The following is a 25,026-nucleotide window of genomic DNA, read 5'->3' on the forward strand; positions in this document are numbered from 1 at the left end:
GTTTCAGGTTCGGTCCCACAGCATAGTACCTTGGGCAAATTTCTCTCAACAATATAGTTGTAGCAGTTATTGGTGTCATGCACCTGACACATAAAAGCAACTATTACTCTTGGAGTGGTTGGCGTTAAGGGCATCGAGATATAGAAACCATGCCATATCAGACTGGAGTCTGGTGCAGCCTTGGTCAAACCGTCCAACCCATGCCAGCATGAACAACAGATGTTAAAAGTTGATCATCTTTGAAAACAAAACAAAGTAAACAGACTGACAGGAGACCTGATGGCTGGTGGAAGAAATAGAAATTTTATTTTCACCTGAAAGTAGAATTGTTTGGAAGAAAGAATTTCAACGAAGATATGAGAAAAAATATATTGGTGCTATGGATTTAAGAAGTGACTAGAATGTTCCAAAGTAATTAAACCTATTATTAACATCAGAATGATTCCATTTGACATTAGAATTATTCTAATAAGATCAAGATGGAATGTAAATAAGATGATCACCTCACTTTCCTTGCAGGATGTGCACTTTAGCTCCAACATCATAACCCTACTTTGTGATGTATCCACTGGCTAATCATCCCATTAGCCTGGTGCTGGAAGGTTTTTGATGTCCCACCCAGGTTCTAGAGCCACATGGTGCCTGCTGTCAAGCAAATTTCTCTGGCACAGTATGGCCAAGCAAACAGGGGAGTGGACCAAGACCTGTATCCTCTGTCAACAAACCAAAGTCCATCAGCACACCAAAGCACCTCTTGACGACTATGAACTGCCACAGGCCTGTTTCTGCCACATCATCATTGACCTCATCAGTCCCCTACCACCTTTGCAAGGTTGCTCATACCTTACTGACCTTGACAGACCACTACACGTTGGCTTGAGGCTATCCTTCTGCACCTTCATCACAAACTGGGTTGCTTGTTTCTCTGTCCCAGACAGCATCTCATCTGATCATGGCCCTCAATTCACCTTGAATCTGTGGAATGACTTGTGACCTTTCTGGAATGACAATGAAGTGAACAACAGCCTACCATCCCTGGGCCAATGAGTTAGTGGAGAGATTTCGCCGCTGCACTGCCCAAGAACTGGTAATGAATGAACTGTAGGCTAGCTTGTGAGCTGGTATGCAGTGAAGAGACTTCCAGCTAGGTAGGACTCCTCTGGAGCACCAGTTGGCTGATTGCTTTTGCCTTCACAGTAAATAACCAAATGTAACAAAATAAATTCTACATCATCACAGTCTCGTTCTTAGTTGATTGTTTTTATAGCTTAACTTTTGTTGTTTTTATAATTTTTTTGTTTGTTTTTTGTTGTTGTTTTTTAATTAGTAAATTCTGGAATCCAATTTCAGGTTGTGGACTAAAAACTGCTAAAGACAGTATCATTGGTGCTTTTTATACTGGTATCTTGAAAGAAAATAACAGAAATGTTAATCTGGTGAATGCTTTCAAGATCTTTGACCAGAATAAAATGGATGTAAGTTTAATATGTTTATGATCTATAACATTCCAATACACACACACACACACACACACACACACACACACATATATATATATATATATATATATATATATAATCAAAATAAGCAACAAAGATATCCAAGGTAGTGTAGTACAATTGTTTCATGCTACTTCATTTTATTAAACACTGTAAGTATTACATCAGTTTTAAAATGTTGAGCAATCTTCTACCGTGGATATCTTTGTTGCTTATTTTGATTATAATCACCCCATTTGATTTATATGGATAATACCATACAAAATTCTGCTGCCTTTAACTTAAGTACCATATTCATCTGAATCTAAATTTTGCTGAACTTTCATATATATATATATATATATATATTTCACTACGGTATTGCAATGCTAATAACATAGTGCTAGGACTCAATATACATATGCTTTAGTACAATTGTTTTCCAAAATAGATTGGGCTTCTTGTTTGAAGCTCCAAGGAAGCTTTAAGGGGATACTCAAGCACTCAGCTATGAGGGCAGTGCACCTTGTAGCAGAAACAGCTTTAAGCTAATGGAGTTCATATCTTAATTGTTTATTATATTTATATTCTCTACTAGCAGGGCCCATGAAAAATTCATGGAAAATATTAAAATGTAAGCATTTGTAAATTGTGTGCTGGTGCCATGAAAAATGTTTCTATATTGTGTCAGTTAAAGGCGGTGAGCTGGCAGAATCGTTAGCACACTGGGTGAAATGTTTAGCAATATTTCATCTCTTTACGTTCTGAGTTCAAATTCTACCGAGGTCAACTTTGATTTCATCCTTTTGGGGTCGATAAATTAAGTACCAGTTGTGTACTGGGGTCAATCTAATTAACTGGTACCCTCCCCTCCAAAATTTCAAAACTTGTGCCTATAGTGGAAAAGTATATTGTGTAAAACTGATAACTATATAATCCAACCAAAATATTTCAGTTACACAAACATAAACAGAATTATTATTTAGCCTTAAAATACATCGTATATATTCAAAGAACCCGCTTGGTTTAGTGGTATGGAATGTTTTTCTTGTATTCTTTTATTTTTCTTATTTGTCATTTGATGATGGCCATGCTGGAGCACCACTGTTTAGTCAAAGAAATTGACCCCTGGACTTATTCCCTGTGAGCCTGGTGCTTATTCTATCAGTCTCTTCTGCTGAGCAGCTAAGTTACTGGCACAGGTGCCAGTAAGGCAACACTGGTAACGATCACACTCAAATGGTGCCTTTTACGTGCCACTGGCACGGAGGCCAGATAGCCACTCTGACATCAATCATGCTTGGATGGTGCTCTTAATACCCTACTAGCACGGGACTCGAGTGCCAGTAAGGCGACGCTGGTAACAATCACGCTTGAATGGTGCCTTTTAAGTTCCACGGTAATTAATTATATTGTAGGAAAGTAAAAATTAACGGGAAAAAATAGAATTAATATTTTTGATTTTGTTCAGTTCTATGAATTTTTTTTTTTTTAAATGCTTTTGTCAAGAAATTGGAAAAATCCTGACCAAAACAGAGAAATCCTAACTTAACAAAAATTATAAAATGAGAAAGTTGTATTTATTTTCACTATGCGACACTTATCGCACACACACATACATTCATATATGTGTGTGTGTCTTTTAGATTTTGTTTACTTGTACACATCAACAAATGAGCCAATTGAACAACTCTGTGTGGTTGTTCAATTTGCTAGAAATAACAGCCAAATCTCTCATACTATGCTCTTGTTAGTATTAAGGAAAGGGGAAAAATAGAACTAATATTTTTGATTTTTTTCGGCTCTATGAATTCAATTTTTTTTTTCCAAATGCTTTCATCTGTTACTTGATACAAGAAAAAGAAATTGGAAAAATCCTGACCAAAAGAGAAATTAACTTAACAAAAAATATAGAAAGAAAAGGTTGTATTCAAAAGCCAAAAGTTGTTTTTTAGCTGAGGTGTAATTTTATAATTCAAACAAATTCAAAATTTAAATTTCAGAACATAAGACTTAACTTGCTATCTAGTGTATCGCTGAATTCAAATGGGTAGAAGGCCTAAAACAAATGTGTGTGTGGTTGGGCTTTTAATAACCAGGGATCAATTTCATTTCACTCATAGAAAGGAATTCAAATACCTACCAGCCACTTCCTCTCACTCTCTCTCTTTCTCTCACTCTCTCATCTCTCACTTTCTCTCACTGCCTCTCTCCCTTGTTCGACACATGTGTCAAATTTAAGTATTTTAAATTTCTCATTAAGATTGTTGCTGCTTCGATGGCCCTGTAGGCATGGGTGTTGTGAAGTGGTAATACAATACATAGGCAGTGGTTTCAAATCTCTTCCAGAAATTACAAGATAGTTAAAAATTTTTTATTTAAGCAACAAAATTTCAACAATTTCTTTTAAGGTGTGTTACATACATCAGCTATATACAAAAAACAAATTGGCGTATTATTGATACTTGATAATGTCTCTTTGACAATCAGACAAAAGGCTCAGCAGCATTTCTTTTGGTTCTCTGTGTTTTGAGATGAAATACTGCTGAAGTCAATTTTGCCAGTCTTCCTCTCAAGGTTGACCTGCCAAGTATTTGAGTTGATGTAATTGCCTAAACCTCTCCTCCTAAAACGACCGGCCCTGTGCCAATTATTGTTGTAACTGTTAATATTTTATTATTCAGGTTCAAGTGAATTATGAAGAATCTACAGCAGCCTTTTTTTCTGTTGATATTATATTGAAAGAAACAGTTGTGTGGAAGATTGGTGGAACTTCACAAGGGCATAACCCAACACTGCTCTATATTGGGAACAATTCTCACCTGACATGCCCTTTGACACTGAAAGACACCTTCTTGTTTTTCCCAATCAGTAAACAAACTGAAATCATTGAACAGTTAATTCGTAAGTAAATATTGGTCAGTTATAGTCTTTTTTTAGTCGTATATTTTTCAGTTGAAATTTCCTAACCAAGAACATTACTACATGGTTATGAGATTCAATTTGAAATTGTATGCTTTCAATTATGTACACTGTTTGTATTAGCCAGAGTGGTGTCTTCATCTTGATTATTGCTTTCGCAACATTTTGGCTGTTGTACATTCCATTCTTCTTTTGGTGTCTTGTGTCAAACTCAGTTGTTGTAGCAGAATTTCAAACCTAACTCTTTGATTCACAGAGGTACACTATTCTCATTTCACTCTCTGTGGAATGTATCAGAATTCTGATACAACAATTAAGTTCATGATAAGACACCTGAAGAAGGGTTGGCACATAGACAGCTGAAACATAATGAAAGCAACAATCATGATGAGGTTGCCAGTCTGACTAATACATAACATAAATTCTTCATCTCAGAAATATAGAATAGTATTGTGTGGTTTTGAGGTCAATGTAGCTGAACAGCACCTTGCACAAGGGCCTTTTGCTTCACACTTGGTTTCAACAAAACTTTCATCATTTAATGTCCACTGGATTTTTCTTTTTTGCAGGGCTGGGGCTGATTTAATTCTTAACCACATGGCTATTTCTGCATGAAAATTGGTGTATTTAATCCATTGCTTGTTTAGAAACCTACTGCCTGGTCCTTAGATATCCCTTTAGCAGATTTCACTTTTAGGCTTCGCTCTTAGTCTCTGAATTTCTTATCTTTTGAGGAAAAAAGAAAAAAAGCATAAAGAGTCGTGAGTATTGTTGTTACACCTCAAAGTCATGCAAAAAGAGTAAAAAATGATATTAAAAAGAACAAAGATCTATAACTGATGGTCATTTGGTCAATTAGCATCTGTATTAGAAATGAAACCTTTCACACTTTAACATTTAAACCAGCTGTAATTCAGCTAAAATAATTATCTTCAGAACCAACCTGATCTGGCCTCTCAACTTACTCTGCAATGTCATTCTAAAAATAAACAATCATGTCATGGAAATCTTAAAGCTACAAGTTAATGTGCATTTAAAGTAATTTAAATTTAAACTTTTAATCAAAATTCAATGTTAATTTATGTTCCAAACACCAGCTTCATAGGGGCAATGTTATTTTACTAAATTCTTCATTGAGTTCAAAATTAATTGAAACGAAGTTAGTGTGTTTCAACAGAAATATAACAAAAGTTATAACTAAGTTTATGGGCAGTTTTGTATGTAAATACAGTGAATCCTTGACGACATCATCCAATGATGGTAAGGTGCGAATTAACCCTTTTGATACCAACCCACCGGGGACTCTCCCTGGTTCTGTAATACAAACTTGTTTTAAAGTGATTTAAAGTAAAAACCTAAAATTTCATCTTCTGTTCCAAACACCAGCTTAATGTACACAATTCTTTATTTTCAAAATTGAAATAAAGGAAGTTTCAACAGAAATATGGTAATAAAAAGGTTCAGCAGATAGCGAGAGGCATCCAATGATACGGTCACAGATAATGGGAAACTTGGGCCTACTGCTGAGACAACTTAACTCTTCAGCATTCAGATTGCTTATTTGTTTACATTGTTTTGAATTAATCATGCATTATCCTGTATCTTTAAGATTTCAATGATGTGATTGTATAGTTTTAGGACATTGTAGAGTATGTGTGAGAGAACAGATCTGGCGGGTTTTAAGATATATATAGGCGTGGCTGCATGGTAAGAAGCTTGCTTCCCAACCACATGGTTCCGGATTCAGTTTCAATGTGTGGCACCTTGGGCAAGTGTCTTCTGTTATAGCCTCAAGCTGACCAAAGCCTTTTGAGTGGATTTGGTAGGCAGAAACTGAAAGAAGCCTATTGTGTGCCTGTTTGTCGTCCACCCCCACCATCACTTGCCAACCGATGTTGATGTGTTTGTTCCCATAACTTAGCAGTTCAGCAAAAGTGATCAACAGAATAACTACTAGGTTTACAAAGAATAAGTCCTGGGGTCAATTTGTTCGACTGAAGGTGGTGCTCCAGCATGGCTACAGTCAAATGATTGAAACAAAAGAATATATATATATGGACCTCACAGAGGCAAAGTGGCTGAGTTCTTTTTGTGTGTTGGGCCTCACAGAAGCAAAGTAGCTGAATTTCTTCCAAGTGTTGGGCCTCACTCAGGCCTCACTTTTTATTCAGCTTGGTAGCTTACCATAACACTAGTGTTTTTTTTTCCGCCCCAGTCACTGCTTTCCTTTATCGGTTGTCCTAGTGTGCAGCCAGCAGTGGGTATGTGCTAGTGACAAGGACCAAAGAGGCCAAAATGTACACTTAACATTCTCACCTCTGCTAGTGAACAATTTTCATCTGCTACTAATATATTTCGTTTTTAAACACAGTGAGTTCATAAGGGATGTCATCTCCAGGTGAATGCTAGTTCGTTTACTTTTTTTTTACATGTAATACAGGTAGCTTATGTTATTTTATCTTTATCATTTAATCTTCTTCAGAGAAACAAGATGTGTGTGGAAACTCTCTGTCTTCTATAATTATGCCACATGAAAAGAAAAATGAAAGCTGGTGTGTTATTACTGCTCATGGGAAGCTGGATGCTCCTGAATCTGGAAAAGGTTTTGAAATGTGTTTCCAAGTTTCAGTCTCTCCTCTCTCAGAAGTATTACCATTTTAAACATTTGACATGGAATTATTTGAGAATTGTATAAACAAATGTCATTAAAGTTATTTGCTATATTATAATTATTGTTGTGGGTCTTTTTGTTGTTGTTGATATTATTAGATAAGGTGGCAGCTGGGAGAAGCACCAATGCATTAGACAAAATCTTTAGTGGTATTTCTTCTGACCCATTATTCTCTGAGTTCAAATTCTGGGGGTTGATAAAATAAAGTAGCATTCAAGTAGTGGGGGTCAAAGTAGTGGTTGACATTAGGAAGGGCATCCAACCATACAAGCCCTACCAAAACCGACAGTGAAGTCTGTTGCAACCCATGGAAAACAGATGTTAAATGCTGATAAAATGGCAACCTGGTATTGTTTGTTGGACAAAATTCTTAGTGGTATTTCTTACAACTTTCCATTTTGAGTTCAAGCTCTGTTACAATTAACTTTGCTTTTCATTCTTCCAGGGTCAGTGAAATAAAGTGCCAGTTGAGCACTTTGTTGGTGTAATCACCTTATTGCTTCCTCTAAAATTGCTGGCCTTATACCAAAACAATTATTTAAGACATTGCACAGTATCAAATATTATGATGATGTTGATTGGAGATATTGTGTCTACCGAGGGTTTGTACTCTGTCAAGTGACAACAAGGACCCCAGACAGACAGTACCTTACACAATATGTGTGCAGTTCCAGGAAGTGCTGATTTTTGCAATACACCTAGATTGTAGGGTATTTCTAAAGTTTTCAGATGTTTCTTCAGGTTGGGTGGTATTGAACCCAATGCTCTGATGACAACAGGGACAGCCTTTGTTTGACTCTTGTAGCTGTCACATCTTGGCGATCTCAGGTCTCTGTATTTATTAATCTTTTTTCTTTCTTTCTTTCATATGTTGATCTCCTAGCACTGCCATGTCAATTATTAGGCACACTTGTCTGTCCCTCCTAAAGGTTATTATATTCGACCATTGGTGCTCTAACACCTTGTCTGTCTGGAAGTCAATACCAAAGAATTTTTGCCTTCTCCTTTTCTGCTGTATGTTGGTAGCAGGCACCTGTTACCTTGTATCCATACTCCTGGCATAGTACCAATGAAAGTTTTGGGTTACCTTGCTGTGTCTGCACTTGTACTCTTTTCCTGTGCAAAACTTTCACAAGCACTAACCACACAGCCACACTAGTTTTTATGTTCTGAGTTCAAATTTTGCTGAGAAAGTCTTTATCTTACAAAGGTGGAAAGATAGAATCCATAAATTATCAGACACAATGCTTTGAAACACTTAGTGTTGGGGTCAATTTACTTATTTTCTTTTCTAAGAGATTTGAGGAAATTATTGTTGAAAATTTGCAAGAGCTAAATACCAGCAGGTACTTGATTTATGTTCATTTAAACCGGCCACATCTGGCCCACATGTTCTGTTTTATGTTCAAACCAGCCAGGTCCAGAATGTCACACCTCTCTAACAATGTCATTCTAAAAATATACAATCCTTTTATCAACATCTGAAAGCTATGAGATATTGCACAATTATTTTAAACCAACAGGGAATAAGCATGATATTGGTCAGTGGTTAGGGTGTTGCACTTGTGATCATGATTTCAGTTTCTGGACCAGATGATGCATTGTGTTCTTGTGCAGAAACACTTCATCTGGTGGTGTTCTACAATCATGTCAGCACTTGACGTTTGGTACACCATACATCTGTTCAGGAAGGCAACAACAATTTCATGGAAGGAGTCACCTTACTGGCACCTGTGCCAGTGGCATGTGTAAAAAGATTTGAGCGAGGTCATTGCCAGTACCGCCTGACTGGCCCCTGTGCTGTGGCACGTAAAAGTGCACCATTCGAGCATGATTGTTACCAACGTCACCTTACTGGCACCTGTGCCGGTGGCATGTGTAAAAAGATTTGAGCGAGGTCATTGCCAGAACCGCCTGACTGGCCCCCATGCCGGTGGTACGTAAAAAGCACCCACTACACTCTCAGAGTGGTTGGCATTAGGAAGGGCATCCAGCTGTAGAAACTCTGCCAGATCAAGATTGAAGCCTGGTGCAGCCATCTGGTTCGCCAGCCCTCGGTCAAAATCGTCCAACCCATGCTAGCATGGAAAGCGGATGTTAAACGATGATGATGATGAGTGAGTGAGCTTACATATGGCACACACATTTGATCACTATACACAAATCATTTGTGAAGGTTGTTCAGCTTTTGCTGAACATTCTTACATTGTCTTCAATGGAAGATTCCCCTGTATTTGACTGAGTAATTTGAACACTAAAGGATTAATGTGAGTCTGAATCTCTCTGAGGTTGACTTTACTTTTGATTCTTAAGTTAAACACTAGTCAATCCAGACGACCACACCACACCCCTATCAAAATCTGTATTCTCTCTTTTTCATTGCACCATGCTGTCTGAAAGGAAGAATGGCACTGCACTCCCTATATATTTTATCATTTTGTTTCAGTTAATTTTGACAATTACAAAGAATTTAGTACATACTTTTGCATTATTAAGCTGGTGTTAAAAATAAAAATTGACACAAAATTTTGATGGAAGGTTTGAATTTAGATCACTTTAAAATGGAATTTTTGTACCATAAAACCAGGGTGGTATCAAAAGGATTAACTGTTTTGTTATCATATTCCTGCTGAAAGACACTGCTTTTCATCATCATCATCATCCTCATTTAATTTCCATGTCCCATAATAGTATGGGTTAGAGGATTTGACAGGATCTGATGGGTCCTAGGACTGCATCGTGCTCTGTGTATTTTGAAATGATTTCTACAGCTGAATGCCCTTCCTGATCCCAATCACTTTACGGCATATACTGGGTGCTTTCATTCATGGCACCAATACTAGTGAAGTTACCATGCAGCTTGCAAGAGTACACATCCCAAAACAACTTTATAGCAGATGTGAAGGGGCCAGAGCAGGTTTCTTGCTGTTCAGTAGCTACATGGTTACTCAACTTTTAGAAGGGAGGGTGGAGCTACAAAGAGATAAAAAGTGATGAGGTACCTGGGTGGGGTAAGAAGAAACCCTCAAGAAATGAGGTGAGTCATGAGAGAAGAGGGAGTGTGGGTGGGTAGAGACTGCAAGAGTGCACAGGAGTGTCAGGGGTGAACATAATGAATGAAGAATTAGTGTTGAAGGACAACCAATGATATAGAAGGGTAGTAAGGATTATTCAGGAGAAGGATTAGAGAGAGAGATATGTGGTTGGGTTGGTTGCAAGAATATAGTGAGGAGAGCTGCAGGTGTAGTGTATGGAGAGAATGACAGAGGTGGAGAAGAAAAGGGAATTAGGCTGAGGGTGATCAATATAAAATGTAGGTGAAAAGGACTATTAAGAATAAAAGATGAATATCAAGTGAAATGATTCCAGGTAGTAAGAAAGATGGTGGGTGGTGGTGGTGGTGGCAGGGTTCCTTGTTTCAATTTTCAAATTATTGAAGAATTTAGTAAAATAATTTTGTCCTTAAGCTGGTGTTAGGAATATAAATTAACATGGTTTTAATTTAGATCCCTTTAAATAAGAAAATTTGTATCATGCTGGCAGACTGGTTAAATGAATAGAAATAACATAGGGGACTTTTTCTGTCTAGCGAAGGACATAAGAATCTCTCTGGTCTATCATGATAAAATGCACCCAGTATGCTCATTGCATTGGTTGGTGCTAGGAAAGGCATTCAGCTGTACTTAGAATGAAACTTACAAGTGAGTTGTGGTACCCTGACTCATCTAGAAGGCTGGTGAGAAGAACAGATGTGAAGTGATGAGGATTATGATCTGTCACTGTTAGAAATCATTTACTTGTTAAAATGTATTGCAGTTTCTGTGTTGGTTTCAGTTGCACAAGATCTCCTTAATTATGTCCAGAACAATGAAAATTTTTGAAAACTTTGCTTAGGCCTCTGAGCAGGTATCGCCAAGTTTTAGCAAAATTTGATGCCAGTTCTCTGCTCAACCTTCTCCTTCATGGTCAATGCAAAAATCACATGCTACACACTTTCCCTCCAAGCATTGTTGTAAACAGAAGTGAGTTAGAACGTTAAAACTTAGTGCACATGCACAGCAGAGTTCAAGGTCAATCTGTGCCAAGTGGCTTCACACTCATTTTTTTGCTTCGTTACCATAGTAACAATCTGGATACTTATGAAACCACATACAGCAATCAGATATTTTAAAACATAAGCTTTTGTATATTTACCTCTAGATTGACAGTGGCTGTCAACTTGTGCTTTGTCAAAGATCACATCAGCAGGAAGAGAGCTTCCGGCTTCCAAATTTGTTTTCGTATTGGCAACCAAAACACTTATATTCTTATACTTTTGTACACATGTTCTGCCATTTCTGCAAAGACATCAAGAGACATTAAAAGAACAATTGTCAGCATAACCATTCTGTCATTGCATGTCTTAAGCTTTTCTTTTACTATAAATGTGTGTGTGTATGTATACGTGTGTGTGTATATATATATATATATATATATATATATATAGTTCATAGATGAGATCCAGATATTCTCCACATAGAATACACTTAATAGTGCTCAAGAGATTTGAATTTGGGTATGGAAGTAGATATAGGGATAACCAAATTAAACAAATCAGTATATAAAGTATATTAAATACAAAATATGTATACATATAAAAAGAGTACAAATGATATAGAAAATTAATGGTGTGGAGGAAAAGTATTACAAATCCTACAGCTGTTTCTTGGGTGGCCGGGCTCATCAATCCATAATAACATTTGTAGATTAATTGCATCTCCTTTAACATCTCAAATGTAAGATCTCTTACCTAAAGACAGAGGCTCATCTCATCCTATGTGTATGTTGGACCTTTTATATGTATATATGTATATATATATATATATATATATACATATTTTTGTATTTCTTGCATGTCCCAAACATTGAAGAGTACCCCTGCTGCGTTGGGCAATATGATATGCTTGAGAAGACCTGTTGAGTCAAGTAAAACCAAAATCGTAGCTGTGGCCAGTGCCCCTGACTCTGGTTGCACATAAAATGCATCATCTGAACATGGTCAATGATAATGTTTCTTGACTGGCTCCCATGCCGGTGGCACATAAAAAGCACCATCCAAACAGGGTCAATGCCAAGTCCGCCTGACTGGCTCCTGTGCCAGTGGCAAGTAAAAAGCACTATCCAAACATGATCAATGCCAGGAACACCTGAATGGCCCCATGCTGGTGGAATGTAAAAAGCATTATCTGAACATGATTGATGCCAGGCCCGCATGACTGGCTCTCATGCTAGTGGTACATAAAAAGCACCCACTACACTCTTGGAGTGTCTGGCATTAGGAAGGGCATCCAGCTGTAGAAACATTGCCAGATCAGATTAGAGCCTGGTGAAGCTACTGGCTCTCCAGACCTCATCCAACCCATGCAAGCATGGAAAATGGACGAGGATGATGATGATGATATATATATACATGTACATATGTATGCATACATTCTTTTATTTTATATTTTTCAGCCTTCAGGCTGCAGCCATACTGGGGCACCACCATTGAAATCATCTTTTAATTGGCCAATTTTATGGGTTTGGCTTCTAGTGAAGGAGGAAGTTCGATATTGCTTCCCTCTTTTTAGTTTCCTGCCTTGATATCAGTTCATCTGGGATCTTGGAAAGAAAGAGGTCAAATTGTTTCTTGAAAGCATCTACTCTCACTCCATGGAGGTACCTCAGAGGATTTGGCAAGGAGTTGAATCCCAAGCTATTGCAGTACATAGCCCTTGCCCTAGATGAGACAACTGGGACTTTTGGAACAGTGCAGTGATGTCCATTTCAAGGTCTGGTATAACTCTCAATTCTAAAGTTTGGTGCCAGCTCCTCCAGTATCTTCCATACATGTATCACTGAGTATCTCTCCCGTCTTCGCTCTATAGAGCTCTTTTAGTCACTACCAGTAGCTCAGCTGTTCCATTGGTGCAATCTTCCTTGTGTAGTATCTCTGAACCACCTCAAGTTCTGCTATTAATCCCATAGCGTAGGGTGACCATAGTTGAGAGCAGTAGTTCAGATGGATGAGGACAAATGCCCTCCATAGGACCAGCATAGTTTCCTGGTCCCTTGTTCAGAAGGTTCTCTGAATCCAGTCAGCCATTTGCCTGCTCGCTGCTACCATCTTGGTGACATGCATGTGAAATGAGGCATTGCTGCTCATATCAATCCCAAGATTATAGACCAGATGTGATTCTAGGATTTCCACTCCTTTTGGTCCAAAGTATCATTGTTGTGACTTCTGAGCACCAATTAGCTGGTAGTGGAGGGCTTGGAATTTGCCTGCATTAAATTGCATGCCCTCAGCCCATTTATATATTGTATCTAGGTCTTTCTGTAGAAGATTAGCATCAGAAGGTTCCTTGACTGCTTGTACTACTTTTGTATCATCGGCATAACTAGTAAGTGTGGCTATCTGTGTAACTGATGGCATGTCTGAAAGAGCCACCATGAACAGCAGTGGCTCCAATACAGTTCCTTGAGGCACTCCACTTTCTATTAATGTTTCCATGGTGAGGGCTCCATTGGTTGCTACAGCTTGGCTTCTATCTTTTAAGAAGTCATGCAACCACTCTGCAATTTTCCCAGTTATGCCGAGTCTCCGTAGTTTGTGACATTCCATCCCATGATCGAACTTATCAAAGGCCTTTGGAAAGTCAAAATATATCACATCTACATTTGAGCAATTCATTAATTGTTTCAACATCCAGTCATAGTGTTGTAAAAGCTGTGTAAGGCAGCTTCTTCCTGAGTGAAAGCCATGTTGGGTGTCAGGAAACAAGTCATTATCTCCGAGGAACACATGGGAAGTTAGAGAGGCAGGTCTATAATTCTGAGTGTCTGCTCTGCTACTTCCCTTATGGATAGGGCATATAATGCTTTCTTTTAACTTTTTGGGAAGTCTCCCTGTTGTGAAACTCTGAAAGAGAACCCCAAGTGGTCTAGTTAGAGCCCCTTTGCATTTCTTTAGGAGTATTTCTGGGAATCTGCCAGGGCCTATGGCTGATATCACATCAGTTTCATCTATGCTGATGCTATCAATAATTGCCATTTTGTTGTGTAGATCTGAGGAGCCAAAGAACTCGTCAGGCATAGCTACTGGAGTTGTGAAAGCACTCTTGTATTGCACATTCAGTATTTCACTGATATATGTCTGTATATATACACTGACACGCACAAATGCACATACATACACACGTGTGTGTGTGTGTGTGTTAAGTGCAATATGTTTTGTAAACACATATTGCTTGAGAAGAAGACCCATCAAGCCGAGCAGAATTGCAGTCATGGCAGATACCAGTGTTATACAAATTGGCACCACCATGCTGGTGGCACGTAAGCACACCCTGGTGTCACGCAAATGACACCCATGCCTGTGGCATGTAAAAGCACCCATTACACTTTCAGAGTGGTTTATGTTAGGAAAGGCGTCCAGCCGTAGAAAACCATGCCAAATCAGACTGGAGTCTGGTGCAGCCTGGTCAAACTGTCCAACTCATGCCAGCATGGACAATGGACGTTAAATGGACGCAAAAACAACAACAAAAAAATGTTTTCTTAGACATCATTAATATAAAATTGAATATTTCATATGAAACATGTATTGTTCCTTACCCTTTTTTACACTTTCCTACTTTAATTTCTTGGAATGTTTTATTAATTTCTGCAAGATATTTAATCTTGCTGTCTGTGTTGTTTATCGTTTCTTTGGTGTAGACAAAGTACCTCCTAGAAAGAAAGAAAAAATTTAAACTGGATTTATTTTCATCAATGTTGGTCATGGATGAATGTATAAGTTCCATTTGAAATAAGTTCACATTAAAATAATGATGTGAATAACATTTATGGTGTATATACAAATGGGGAAGGTGTGTGACTTAGAAGTTAGGGTGCTGCACTTATGATTACAAAATTGTGGTTTCAATTCCCAGACTGGCGGTGATTTATGTTCTTGGGCAAAACACTTCATTTCACAATTCTCCTGTCCACTCAGATGTAAATAGGTAACACTGCCCTACATAGTTGGGGGGGGGGGAGTGTTGGCCTGCCAGCCTACCCATTAGTAGGATGGTACTGTTTGAAAGAGCTGGCAGAAACGTTATCATGCTGGGCGAAATGCTTAGCGGTATTTTGCCTGCCATTACGTTCTGAGTTCAAATTCCACTGAGGTCAACTTTGCCTTTCATCCTTTCGGGGTCGATTAAATAAGTACCAGTTACACACTGGGGTCAATATAATCGACTTAATCCGTTTGTCTGTCCTTGTTTGTCCTCTCTGTGTTTAGCCCCTTGTGGGTAGTAAAGAAATAGGTATTTCGTCTGCTGTTACGTTCTGAGTTCAAATTCCGGCGAGGTCAACTTTGCCTTTCATCCTTTCGGGGTCGATTAAATAAGTACCAGTTACACACTGGGGTCGATATAATCGACTTAATCCGTTTGTCTGTTCTTGTTTGTCCCCTCTGTGTGTAGCCCCTTGTGGGCAGTAAAGGAATAGGTACTGTTTGAAAGATACAACAATGCAAAAAAATGCAATGCAACCAGTCGTGTGTAATGACATCTGATTGTCTGATCAATGCAGTGACTTACCTGACATACATCATCATCATCATCATCATCATTTAATGTCCGCTTTCCATGCTAGCATAAGTTGGACGATTTGACTGAGGGCTGGCAAACCAGATAGCTGCACCAGGCTCCAATCTTGATCTGGCAGAGTTTCTACAGTTGGACACCCTTCCTAACGCCAACCACTCCAAGAGTGTAGTGGGTGCTTTTTACGTGCCACCGGCATGGGGGCCACTCAGGTGGTACTAGCACACATTGACATACAAATGTAAAAGAACACTGACTGTAAAGTTTTAAGTCAGAGAAACTTCTCATACAAATATTTATTCCGATACAGGAATCAATGAATGTTTTGTTTACCGATTTCTGTGCTGGACAAATATATCAAACTAATATTTTCTGGTTTAGCTGTGGAAGTCCAAGAAATGAAACTAAATCAAAACACCATTTTCTGACCATGCACCATCAACATTCTGAAGAGAGGTCTATGTTTTTTAACAAATGTCTGTTTGAGAAGTTTATATTCTTCTTATATATTTCCTTGTAACATATCTTGCATGCTAGCATGAATGGAATGCTTTGACAGGATCTGTGTCGGATCTTGTCAAGCTAAGTAAAATCACTGTGTTCCACAAATACAAGTTTGTCCTTCAAGTGCTGGTCCCACATAAAAGGCACCTGCATAGGTGCTGCATCAATGCACCCATGCCAGTGGCATGTAAAAAGCACCCATCACACTCTGTTAAGTGGTTGGCATAAGGAAGGGCATCCTGCCATAAAAACCATGCCACAACAGACAGTTGGATCTGAACAGCTCCCTGCTGGTCAGTTCCATGCCAAACTGTCCAACCCATGGAGAGCAGACATTAAACGATAAGTCGTAAATTTCAAAGCAGTGCCCCATCATGGTCACAGTCTAATGAATGAAACAAGTAAAAGATAAAAGAATATAAAAATTGAAAGTGTTGAACAATAAATGAAATGAATTTTCTACTTACGTTTCACAAGGAAGATGTTCATTTCCTTCTAAATGATTAAACGCGCCAAGATATTTATTGTAGGAACTTGATGACAAACAGGATGTTGTGTCATTCCAGACATTCAAGCCAGAAATAGCTACTATCAGAATACAGATTATTTGAACCTGAAATTCAAATAAAAATGTTTGACTATTATTATTATTATTATTATTCCCTCTCTCTCTTTCGGAGAGGCACAAGCACCTACACGCACATATACACACACGGCAGTAACTTCCGCCTACCGAATTCAATCACAAAGCTTCGGTCGGCTCGGGGCTATAGCAGAAGACACCTGCCCAAAGTGTCACGCAGTGGGACTGAACCTGAAACCATGTAGCTAGGAAGCTCCCTAACCACACAGCCATGTCCACCAGCAACTCCCTTAGGCCCTTTCTTAACAGACAATGCTCTTTGGTCTTAGATTTTGATACTGTGCCGGTGGCATGTGTAAAAGATTTGAGCGAGGTCATTGCCAGTACCACCTGACTGGCACGTAAAAAGCACCCACTACACTCTCGGAGTGGTTGGCGTTAGGAAGGGCATCCAGCTGTAGAAACTCTGCCAGGTCAAGATTGAAGCCTGGTGCTGCCATCTGGTTCACCAGCCCTCAGTCATTCGTCCAACCCATGCTAGCATGGAAAACGGACGTTAAACGACGACGATGATGATGATGATCAAAAATCTCAATTTTTGAGGATAAAAAGGATTTGTACTGATATAGGAGATTACTGGAAACATGCAAATGCTTTTGTACACCATTGTGTCAAATGCGGTTAGAGTGAATCATGATTAAAGGAAATTGCAAATGAATTGCTAAGATTAGCAAGGAAAGTCAAACAAAGTAAAATATTTGAAAAAACTCCTATAGTGGTTAACTGGCTCCAGAATTTCACTGGCATTTCAAAAGTGTTGCATGAAAGTTACCAGCATGTTGCAGAAAAATATCCTTGTTTCAAACAAATATTCCCTCAGCTGCCTATTGTAGCCTTTAATTAGTATAAAAATATAAGGGAACTATTAACCACTACTTCTGACATCAAGAAAAGTAACATTGGAATTTCTGAACACCGTATCTTGAAAAAATGGCTGCAACAGAGGTAATGAGTCAAGTCAATTCCGTTAAGAATCATAGCAGAAATGTTATAGTTTATACAGAAGGTAGGGTGTGTGGAGATCCCCATTTGCTGTGCTCAGCCGAATGCACCCAACACAACTTGATTTACATTGGTTATACAGCAGAACAATTGAACAAAAAAGATTCAGTGGGCACAAGTATGATGTCAAGCACAATATTAGTTGTTTGACAGAACTTGCTGAACATTTTACATCAATGGCTGCAGTTTTGAAAAAGACCTGGAAGTGCATATTCCCAGAAAATATTCTGAATTTACTTTCAGTCCTCAAAATGCACGAGGAGTATTATGTGAGTTATTAACATTACTCCCTGAAGGAATGAACAAAATGAAAAGGGAATTTCATTGTATTTACTCCAAACTGTTTGATTAAATGTTCTTTTTCTTTTTTTCTTTTTGTTTTTGTCAGTTGTAAAATTGAAATTTGAAGACTGATGATGTCATTCCTTCAAAGTGGGAATGCAGGATCTCCTCATTCAAACTTTTGAATTTGAATTTCTATGTATCACTTTTCATTTTGAACTCAAAAAATTGTTCAAACCAACAAATACCTATTGCAACTGCATCATGCCCTTCATATTGTCTATTTATTTTTGTGAAGAGTTATGTCAATCCTTTTAAAGTACTATTATTGTTATTATTCTTATTTTTTTTAACTAAGGTTTTGTTGGAACTCCTGGAGTTTTGCATGCATAACGGACTTGTTGCCTGCAGCCTGTGTCTCAAAGTCAGCAGTTCATCAAGCAGAAATCGATAAAATAAATGCCAGATTGAAATACATACTGAGGTCACCTGGTACTGAGGTCACTGGTTCACCTTGTCCAGCACTACTAGGTCTGGCTTGTTGTACTTTAGCACCTGATCTGTTTGGATTGGGAAATCCCACAGGATTTTGCAGGTCTCTGACTCTGCCACTCTCTGTGGTTCGTGCTCATACCACATCTTGCCCCTCTCTAAACCCCCACTTTTTGTGCAATTCCCAATGTAGCACTTTTGTTACCTCATCATGTTGTCACAACTTGTTGTGGTTTTGGGCAAGTCTAGGGCATTCATTTGTGATATGGGTAGTGGTTTTGTCCAGTCTGTTACAGATGTGGTACAGCAGAAACACTTGCTCATTCCTAAAGTTGACCCTCTAATTTGCAGCCAAAACTTGGTCTGGCACCACCAGTATGGTGCTCTCAGTCTCTTTCTTCAGTGCTCCTTTCTTCACCTAGTCCCATTTACATTTGCCAGCAACTTCAGTTGTGGCCGCATAGAATTCATTGTGTAGCCCCTTGTTGTGTAATACTTCTTCATGTTCATTTTGTAATTCCTGCTCTGTTTTTCTATTTTCCTCTGCTTTCAATACTCCCTCATTCATAACTGACTCTAGCAAGGTTTCCTTACTTTGGGAGAGGTGTCTCAGTAAACTTCCTACTTCGTTACATATGCAGTCTTCCACACTCATCAATCCGCTTCCTCCATCTGCTCTTTTCATCTATTGGCAATCAGTGTCTGCACATGGATGATGAGCTCCATGCATCATTAAGAGCTTTCTTGTCTTCCTGTCCAACTCCTTTAGCTTCTGCTCTGTCCACTCCAGAATCCCAGCACTATACCAAACTACTGTGACTACATGCAAGTTTATTGCTGAAATTACAAGGTACTAATTATGTTTACGCAAAAATAACTTAATTACCCAAGTTTTAACATCATTGCCTCCAAAGGAGTCTCCTTGTGCAGCAATGTACCGGTCCCTGTGCAATTCACTCTGGGTCTTGACAACAGTGTTAAAACGATGATATTTGAGCTGCATTTTCATCTTGGGGAAGGGATGGAAGTCTGCAGCTGCTTAATCTGGCAAATAGGGCAGGTGCAGAAATGATACCATGTTGTTTTTGGTGAGAAACTCACGAGTGAAGAGAGCTCTGTGAAGAATCCAATTCTTTATGCTTCATGGATCCGGTCACTTTCATCAAATGTCCTCCCTCAAATTCTTTAAAACAGTAGAACTCTCAATCGATGGCCTGGGCCTGGGTGAGGAGGAATTCTTGATGCACAAAACCACATTTCTAGAGTTAACACTTATGGCAGCTCTTCTGGATCGCTCATCATCTTCCAGGGACATTCTTCCACTCTTGAAGAACCCATGCCACTTAAAGCATGGCATAAACCCATTGCCTCATCCCCATAAGCTTACCAAAGCATGCTCAATGTCTCTGTAATAGACATCCCAAGTTTTAAACAAAATTTCATGCTGGCTTTTTGTTCTTGACCATGACAAAACCACAGACTACAGCAATACACATAATCACAAAAACACAAATTTCACATCTTGGTAAGTAAACAGTGATGTCATTTGGCACCCTGCCTCATGACGGACACTGCCAGCTCTTACTCTGCATGCAACTGTGTGCTGTCATCTGTTGATATGCTACAGAACTATAGTCCAAGAGCTTTTTGATATCATTTTGTATGTTTCTGGCATTCAGCTTTGAAACCAACAATTTTCTCACCCACTGCAGCTACATTTTCTTTCTTTCCATTCATATCGTTGTGCTTAATTCCATCTGTTCCAAGTATTCCTAGATATCTATATCTGGATTCAGGTTCAATTTCCTTCATCATTTCACCACTTGGCATACATATGCCTTCTCTCCTGACAATACTTTCCTCCTCTCATCACTATTGTAGCACATTTTGAGAGTTGAACTCCATCTTAAGAAAATCCGCACAGACTGGACTAAGCTGTCCAGTTCTGCCTCACATTTTGTTAACAACTTCAAGTCATCCATGAATAGCAGGGGGTTCAGTTTTCCCTTACCGCTTACCGGATCATACTTCAGCTTTGTCTTCTGCAGTGTTTCACTCAAGAGAATAATTCCTAGCACAAAGATCAGTGGGGGGACACTGTCCCACTGGAAGATTCCTCTCTTGATTTTTACCTCTCCTAATACCTCATTCCCTGCTGTCAATTCAGTTTTCCAACATTTCATACTGTTCCATATAAAGTTTCTTGTGTTTTCTGCTACCCCACATATTTCCATGGTTCTTGTTACCCAAGCACATTGTATCATACTGTATGCTGTATGATAATTAATTCATGCCATGCTCAGGTTTGTGTGTCTTCTCTTGCAGTTTCTGATAATTAGATTATCAATTAACAGTTGACTTTTCATTCCAAGAAGTTCACGGTGGTGAGATGGTAATCTTGATGGTAATTTTTAGTCCAGACCCCTAGACCACAAGCAGAGGCAGGATGCTCATGCAGGGACCATAACAGATGCCCAGTGAGAAGCAACTGCAAAACCAAGGGAGTCATCTATGAAACTAAGGTGTATGCTGACCCTAATAGCAGCAGCAACATCAGCAGCTCACCATTATAAAATGGTGACCCCGACATAGAAAAAGGATTTTCAGCAGCCGCAAAGCTTTATTGTTGCAGATGCCTCACTTGAACTACAGAATGGCAGCTTTCACTTGCATTCTCAACCAAAAATCAATGGCCCAACGTCAGGATATCTTCTCTCATTCAAGTGAACCTTTAGAATTCAGGTTCTTCGCCCTAAACTCGTATCTAGAAGAATATGCAAGGAAAATACATGGAATTCTTTCAAATAATCTCCTGTTGAAGTAATTTCTCCCATAATATTGACCATCAACGTTTGTTACCAGTAAATACACCAAATTCACCTACGGAAGAACACTTCAAGCAAGCTGACCATCAACTTCCAGCCATCATTCCTGTCTACCACAATATCTGGGTTGCCTCACGTGGTGAAACACAACATTACCAGTTTGCCCACCATTTGCTGATGGTTTCTTAAACAACAACAGAAAAAATACAAAAAAAAAGGAGCACACAAACATTTCTTTTTCAGCAGACTGCAACACAGGTTTGGTGACTAAAAAAAAAAGGAAAAAAATTTTTTTTTATTACTACACACTGTACACAAAGAAAAAAAAATCAAAAATTTTGTTAAGTAAAATTTTTTTTTGCACACACGTTACTGTTCCAGCAACACTTTGTAAGTTCTTTGGTCCTTTCTTTTCCCTCCTCTGTAAAGAAAAAATAAAATGAGTCTTCCCCATTTACCAGCATACTCTGGTGACATCACGCTTTGGTTTGCCCAGTTGGATGCCTATTTTTCGGTCCATGCGGTGCCTCTCAAACAGCAACTAAGTCTATTGTGCTGTGGGATTCCTACCCTTCTTGCACGCCCAGTGAGAGATCTTATCACTGACCCACATTCAGACGTGACTTGTGCGTCCATTAAATCTGAGGTTCTCCAACGGAACACCCAATCTGCCAACAGCAAATTCCAGACGCTGATGCCATCTGAGTTTCTTCGTCATTTACCTGAACTCAGCGACACATCACCAGAGGACAATTCTCTGCTCCGAAAATTATTTTTGTCTTGGCTGCCGCCGAATGTCCAATCCATACTGGCCACAGTCAAACACTCAACTCGCCATTATATCACTACTTCTGGACCACCCGTTTTTTCGCGTCCGCAGCATCTCGCTCCTGATTGGCTCAAAAAGGCTTGTTCTGAGTTTGAATATATGCTTCAACTTAGCCTTATTCGCCCCTCCACCAGCCCTTGGGCATCTCCTCTACATTTGGCAAGGAAAGGGGTTTCAGACTTTCGCCCAGTGGGGGATTACAGACATTTAAATGCGGTCACTGTTCCCGATAGCTATCCTATAAAGAATCTCCAGAATTTATCTTCGAACTTGCATATTTGTACCATTTTTTCCAAGGTTGACCTCAACCGGGCTTATCATCAGATTCCAATGAACCCTGATGACATTCCCAAAACTGCCGTACCTCCTATTTATGAGCTTTGGTTTGCAGAATGCAACGAGTACATTCCAGAGGTTTATCAATGAAGTTGTCTGTGGACTTGATTTTGTGCTCACTTATATCGATGATTTGCTCATAGCTAGCGACACGTATGAAAATCATCTCCAACACTTATCTCAACTTTTTCAGTGTCTTCGCAACTAATATGTGTGAATCAACCTCGATAAGTGTGTTTTCAGGCAGTCCCCTCTGGAATTTCTGGGGCATTACATCGACTCAAATGGTATCAGACCTTTCCCTTCCAAAGTCGATGGAATTCAACACATCTCACCTCCCACTTCTCTACACCAATTGCGTCACTTTTTGGGAATCGTCAACTTCTATAGATGCTTCATTTGTGATTGTGCAGACAAGTCACTTCCATTGACTGAACTACTGCAAGCAAATACAAAAAGAGATGCTCCTATCACTCTCTGCCGAGGCATTATCTTCGTTTGAGTCAATCAAGAAGGAAATAGCTTCTGTCCCTTTGCTTGCACATCGTCTCTCTTTAACAGTTGATGCACCAGATTCTGCGGTTGGTGCTGTTTTGCAACATACCATCAACAATCAAACTCGGCCTGTGGCATTTTTTTCTCGTCAATTAAAACCAGTTGAATGTCATTACAGTACATTTGATCATGAACTCTTACCGATCTACCTGTCAATTCGTCCCTTTCAGCATCAACTCGAGGGCCAGGATTTTGTGATTTATACTGATCACAAGCCCCTTAAATTTACTCTGACATCCAAATTGGACAAACACTCGCCTCGTGCTTTTTGTTACCTGGACTGCATTTCCCAGCTCACGAGTGACATTTGGCATATACCTGGAACAGAGAACATACCTGCTGATGCACTCTCATCTCCCTGTAAGTTCACTTTCATCTCCTGCTGCAATCGATTTAACTGCCATTGCACAGGATCAGCCAGCTCTGGACACATTGGATCTGACTTTCACCAAGCTGTCCTGTTGCAAGTTTGCCTATCTGAAAGTACAATCCTTTATGACACAGCTACTGGTTCTCCCAGACCATTTGTACCTGTGACCCCGCCCCCAGCATTCTGTTTTCAATGCCTTGCATTCACTGTCACATCCTGGCATTGCTGCCTCTGTGAAGCTTATGATGGCTCGGTTTTTCTGGCCTAATGTGTGCGATATGATCACCGTTTGGGCACACTCTTGTGTGAAATTCCAGCATTCTAAAGTCCACAGGCACATTCATGCTCCTCTTGGACAGTTTTCTCCATTGGAGACTCACTTTCGCCATGTCCACATTGATCTGGTTAGACCATGGCCTGTCAGTCGTGGGTTCTCTTACATGTTGATATGCGTCGATCGTTTCTGTCATTGGCCTGAAGCCATTCCAATAGTGGACATTTCCGCTGAGTCAGTTGCTTGAGCTTTTGTTTCTAACTGGATTGCTCGCTTTGGTGTCCCAGCTAAAATAACCATTGATTGTGGACACCAGTTTGAAGCTTCTTTATTTCATGAATTGTCGCAAATCCTAGGCATTCATCACATTCGTATGACCAGCTACCATCCAGCTTCCAACGGGATGGTTGAACGCTTTCACAGGCAACTGAAAGCTGCTTCACGTGCCACTCCTGATCCACAGTCTTGGACAGAATTCCTGCCTATCGTTCTTCTTGGTTGTCGCACTGCTGTTAAAACAGACTTAGGGTTCTCCTCTGATGAACTCCTTTACGGTACCATCTTGGCACAATGTTGGTGCCAGACAATTCTTCACGTCCTGATCCAATGTCGTATGTCACCAGACTTTGCTCGTATTTCTCAAGTCTTCCACCCATGCATCTGTGTGACCAGTCTATTCCCTCTCACGTCCCACCGGACATTAACAAATGGACTCATGTTTTTGTTCAGGATGATTCTGTCAAGGGACTTCTCATTTCTCCTTATAAGGGACCATTTTGTGTGCTATCGTGCACACCCAAAACTTTTAGTCTCAACATCAATGGTTAGGCAGAGACCGTGTCGGTCGACAGACTTAAAAGGGCACATTTTGAGGTGTCCACACCCTTCGATGACACCCCAACCATGCCCACTTTTGATCCTTTGCAACCACATATAAATCCACCTGCACATGCACCTTTGACCACACCATCACTTACATCTCCACCTTTGTCATCACTACCTAACACAAACAAACCCTATGCCACCAGGACAGGCCACACTATGCATTGACCCCAAAAACTCACTAGAACTATTTACATCTAACTTTTTTCTTTTTTCTTCCTCTGACAGACAATCGTTTTCTCGTCTGCTGAACATTACCAATGCCTTGTCATTGAACTCTGTAAAATAATATTTTGTGCATGCTCCTTTTATATTGCTTGTGATTGTTTTTTCTCAATTTCATATTTTA

The 25,026-nt window shown here is 39.4% G+C and overlaps 2 protein-coding genes across 2 annotated transcripts in view; one reads left to right on the forward strand and one right to left on the reverse strand.

Moving 5' to 3' along the window:
* The window catches only part of LOC115215657 (D-3-phosphoglycerate dehydrogenase), a 25,028-nt gene extending 17,899 nt beyond the window's left edge, over positions 1 to 7,129 (forward strand). Inside the window, exons 9-11 of the mRNA XM_029784915.2 lie at positions 1,351 to 1,475; positions 4,163 to 4,382; positions 6,883 to 7,129. Coding sequence (XP_029640775.1) covers positions 1,351 to 1,475; positions 4,163 to 4,382; positions 6,883 to 7,061 — 524 coding nt within the window. The 3' untranslated portion in view covers positions 7,062 to 7,129. The remainder of the gene's footprint in view (positions 1 to 1,350; positions 1,476 to 4,162; positions 4,383 to 6,882) is intronic.
* The window catches only part of LOC115215658, a 27,114-nt gene continuing 6,467 nt past the window's right edge, over positions 4,380 to 25,026 (reverse strand). The window contains exons 2-5 of the mRNA XM_029784916.2: positions 16,655 to 16,800; positions 14,707 to 14,820; positions 11,266 to 11,408; positions 4,380 to 5,126 (exon numbers count right to left, since the gene is read on the reverse strand). Coding sequence (XP_029640776.1) covers positions 5,107 to 5,126; positions 11,266 to 11,408; positions 14,707 to 14,820; positions 16,655 to 16,800 — 423 coding nt within the window. The 3' untranslated portion in view covers positions 4,380 to 5,106. The remainder of the gene's footprint in view (positions 5,127 to 11,265; positions 11,409 to 14,706; positions 14,821 to 16,654; positions 16,801 to 25,026) is intronic.

Source organism: Octopus sinensis, linkage group LG9 (genome assembly GCF_006345805.1).
Source record: "Octopus sinensis linkage group LG9, ASM634580v1, whole genome shotgun sequence".
NCBI classification, from domain to species: Eukaryota; Metazoa; Mollusca; class Cephalopoda; order Octopoda; family Octopodidae; genus Octopus; species Octopus sinensis.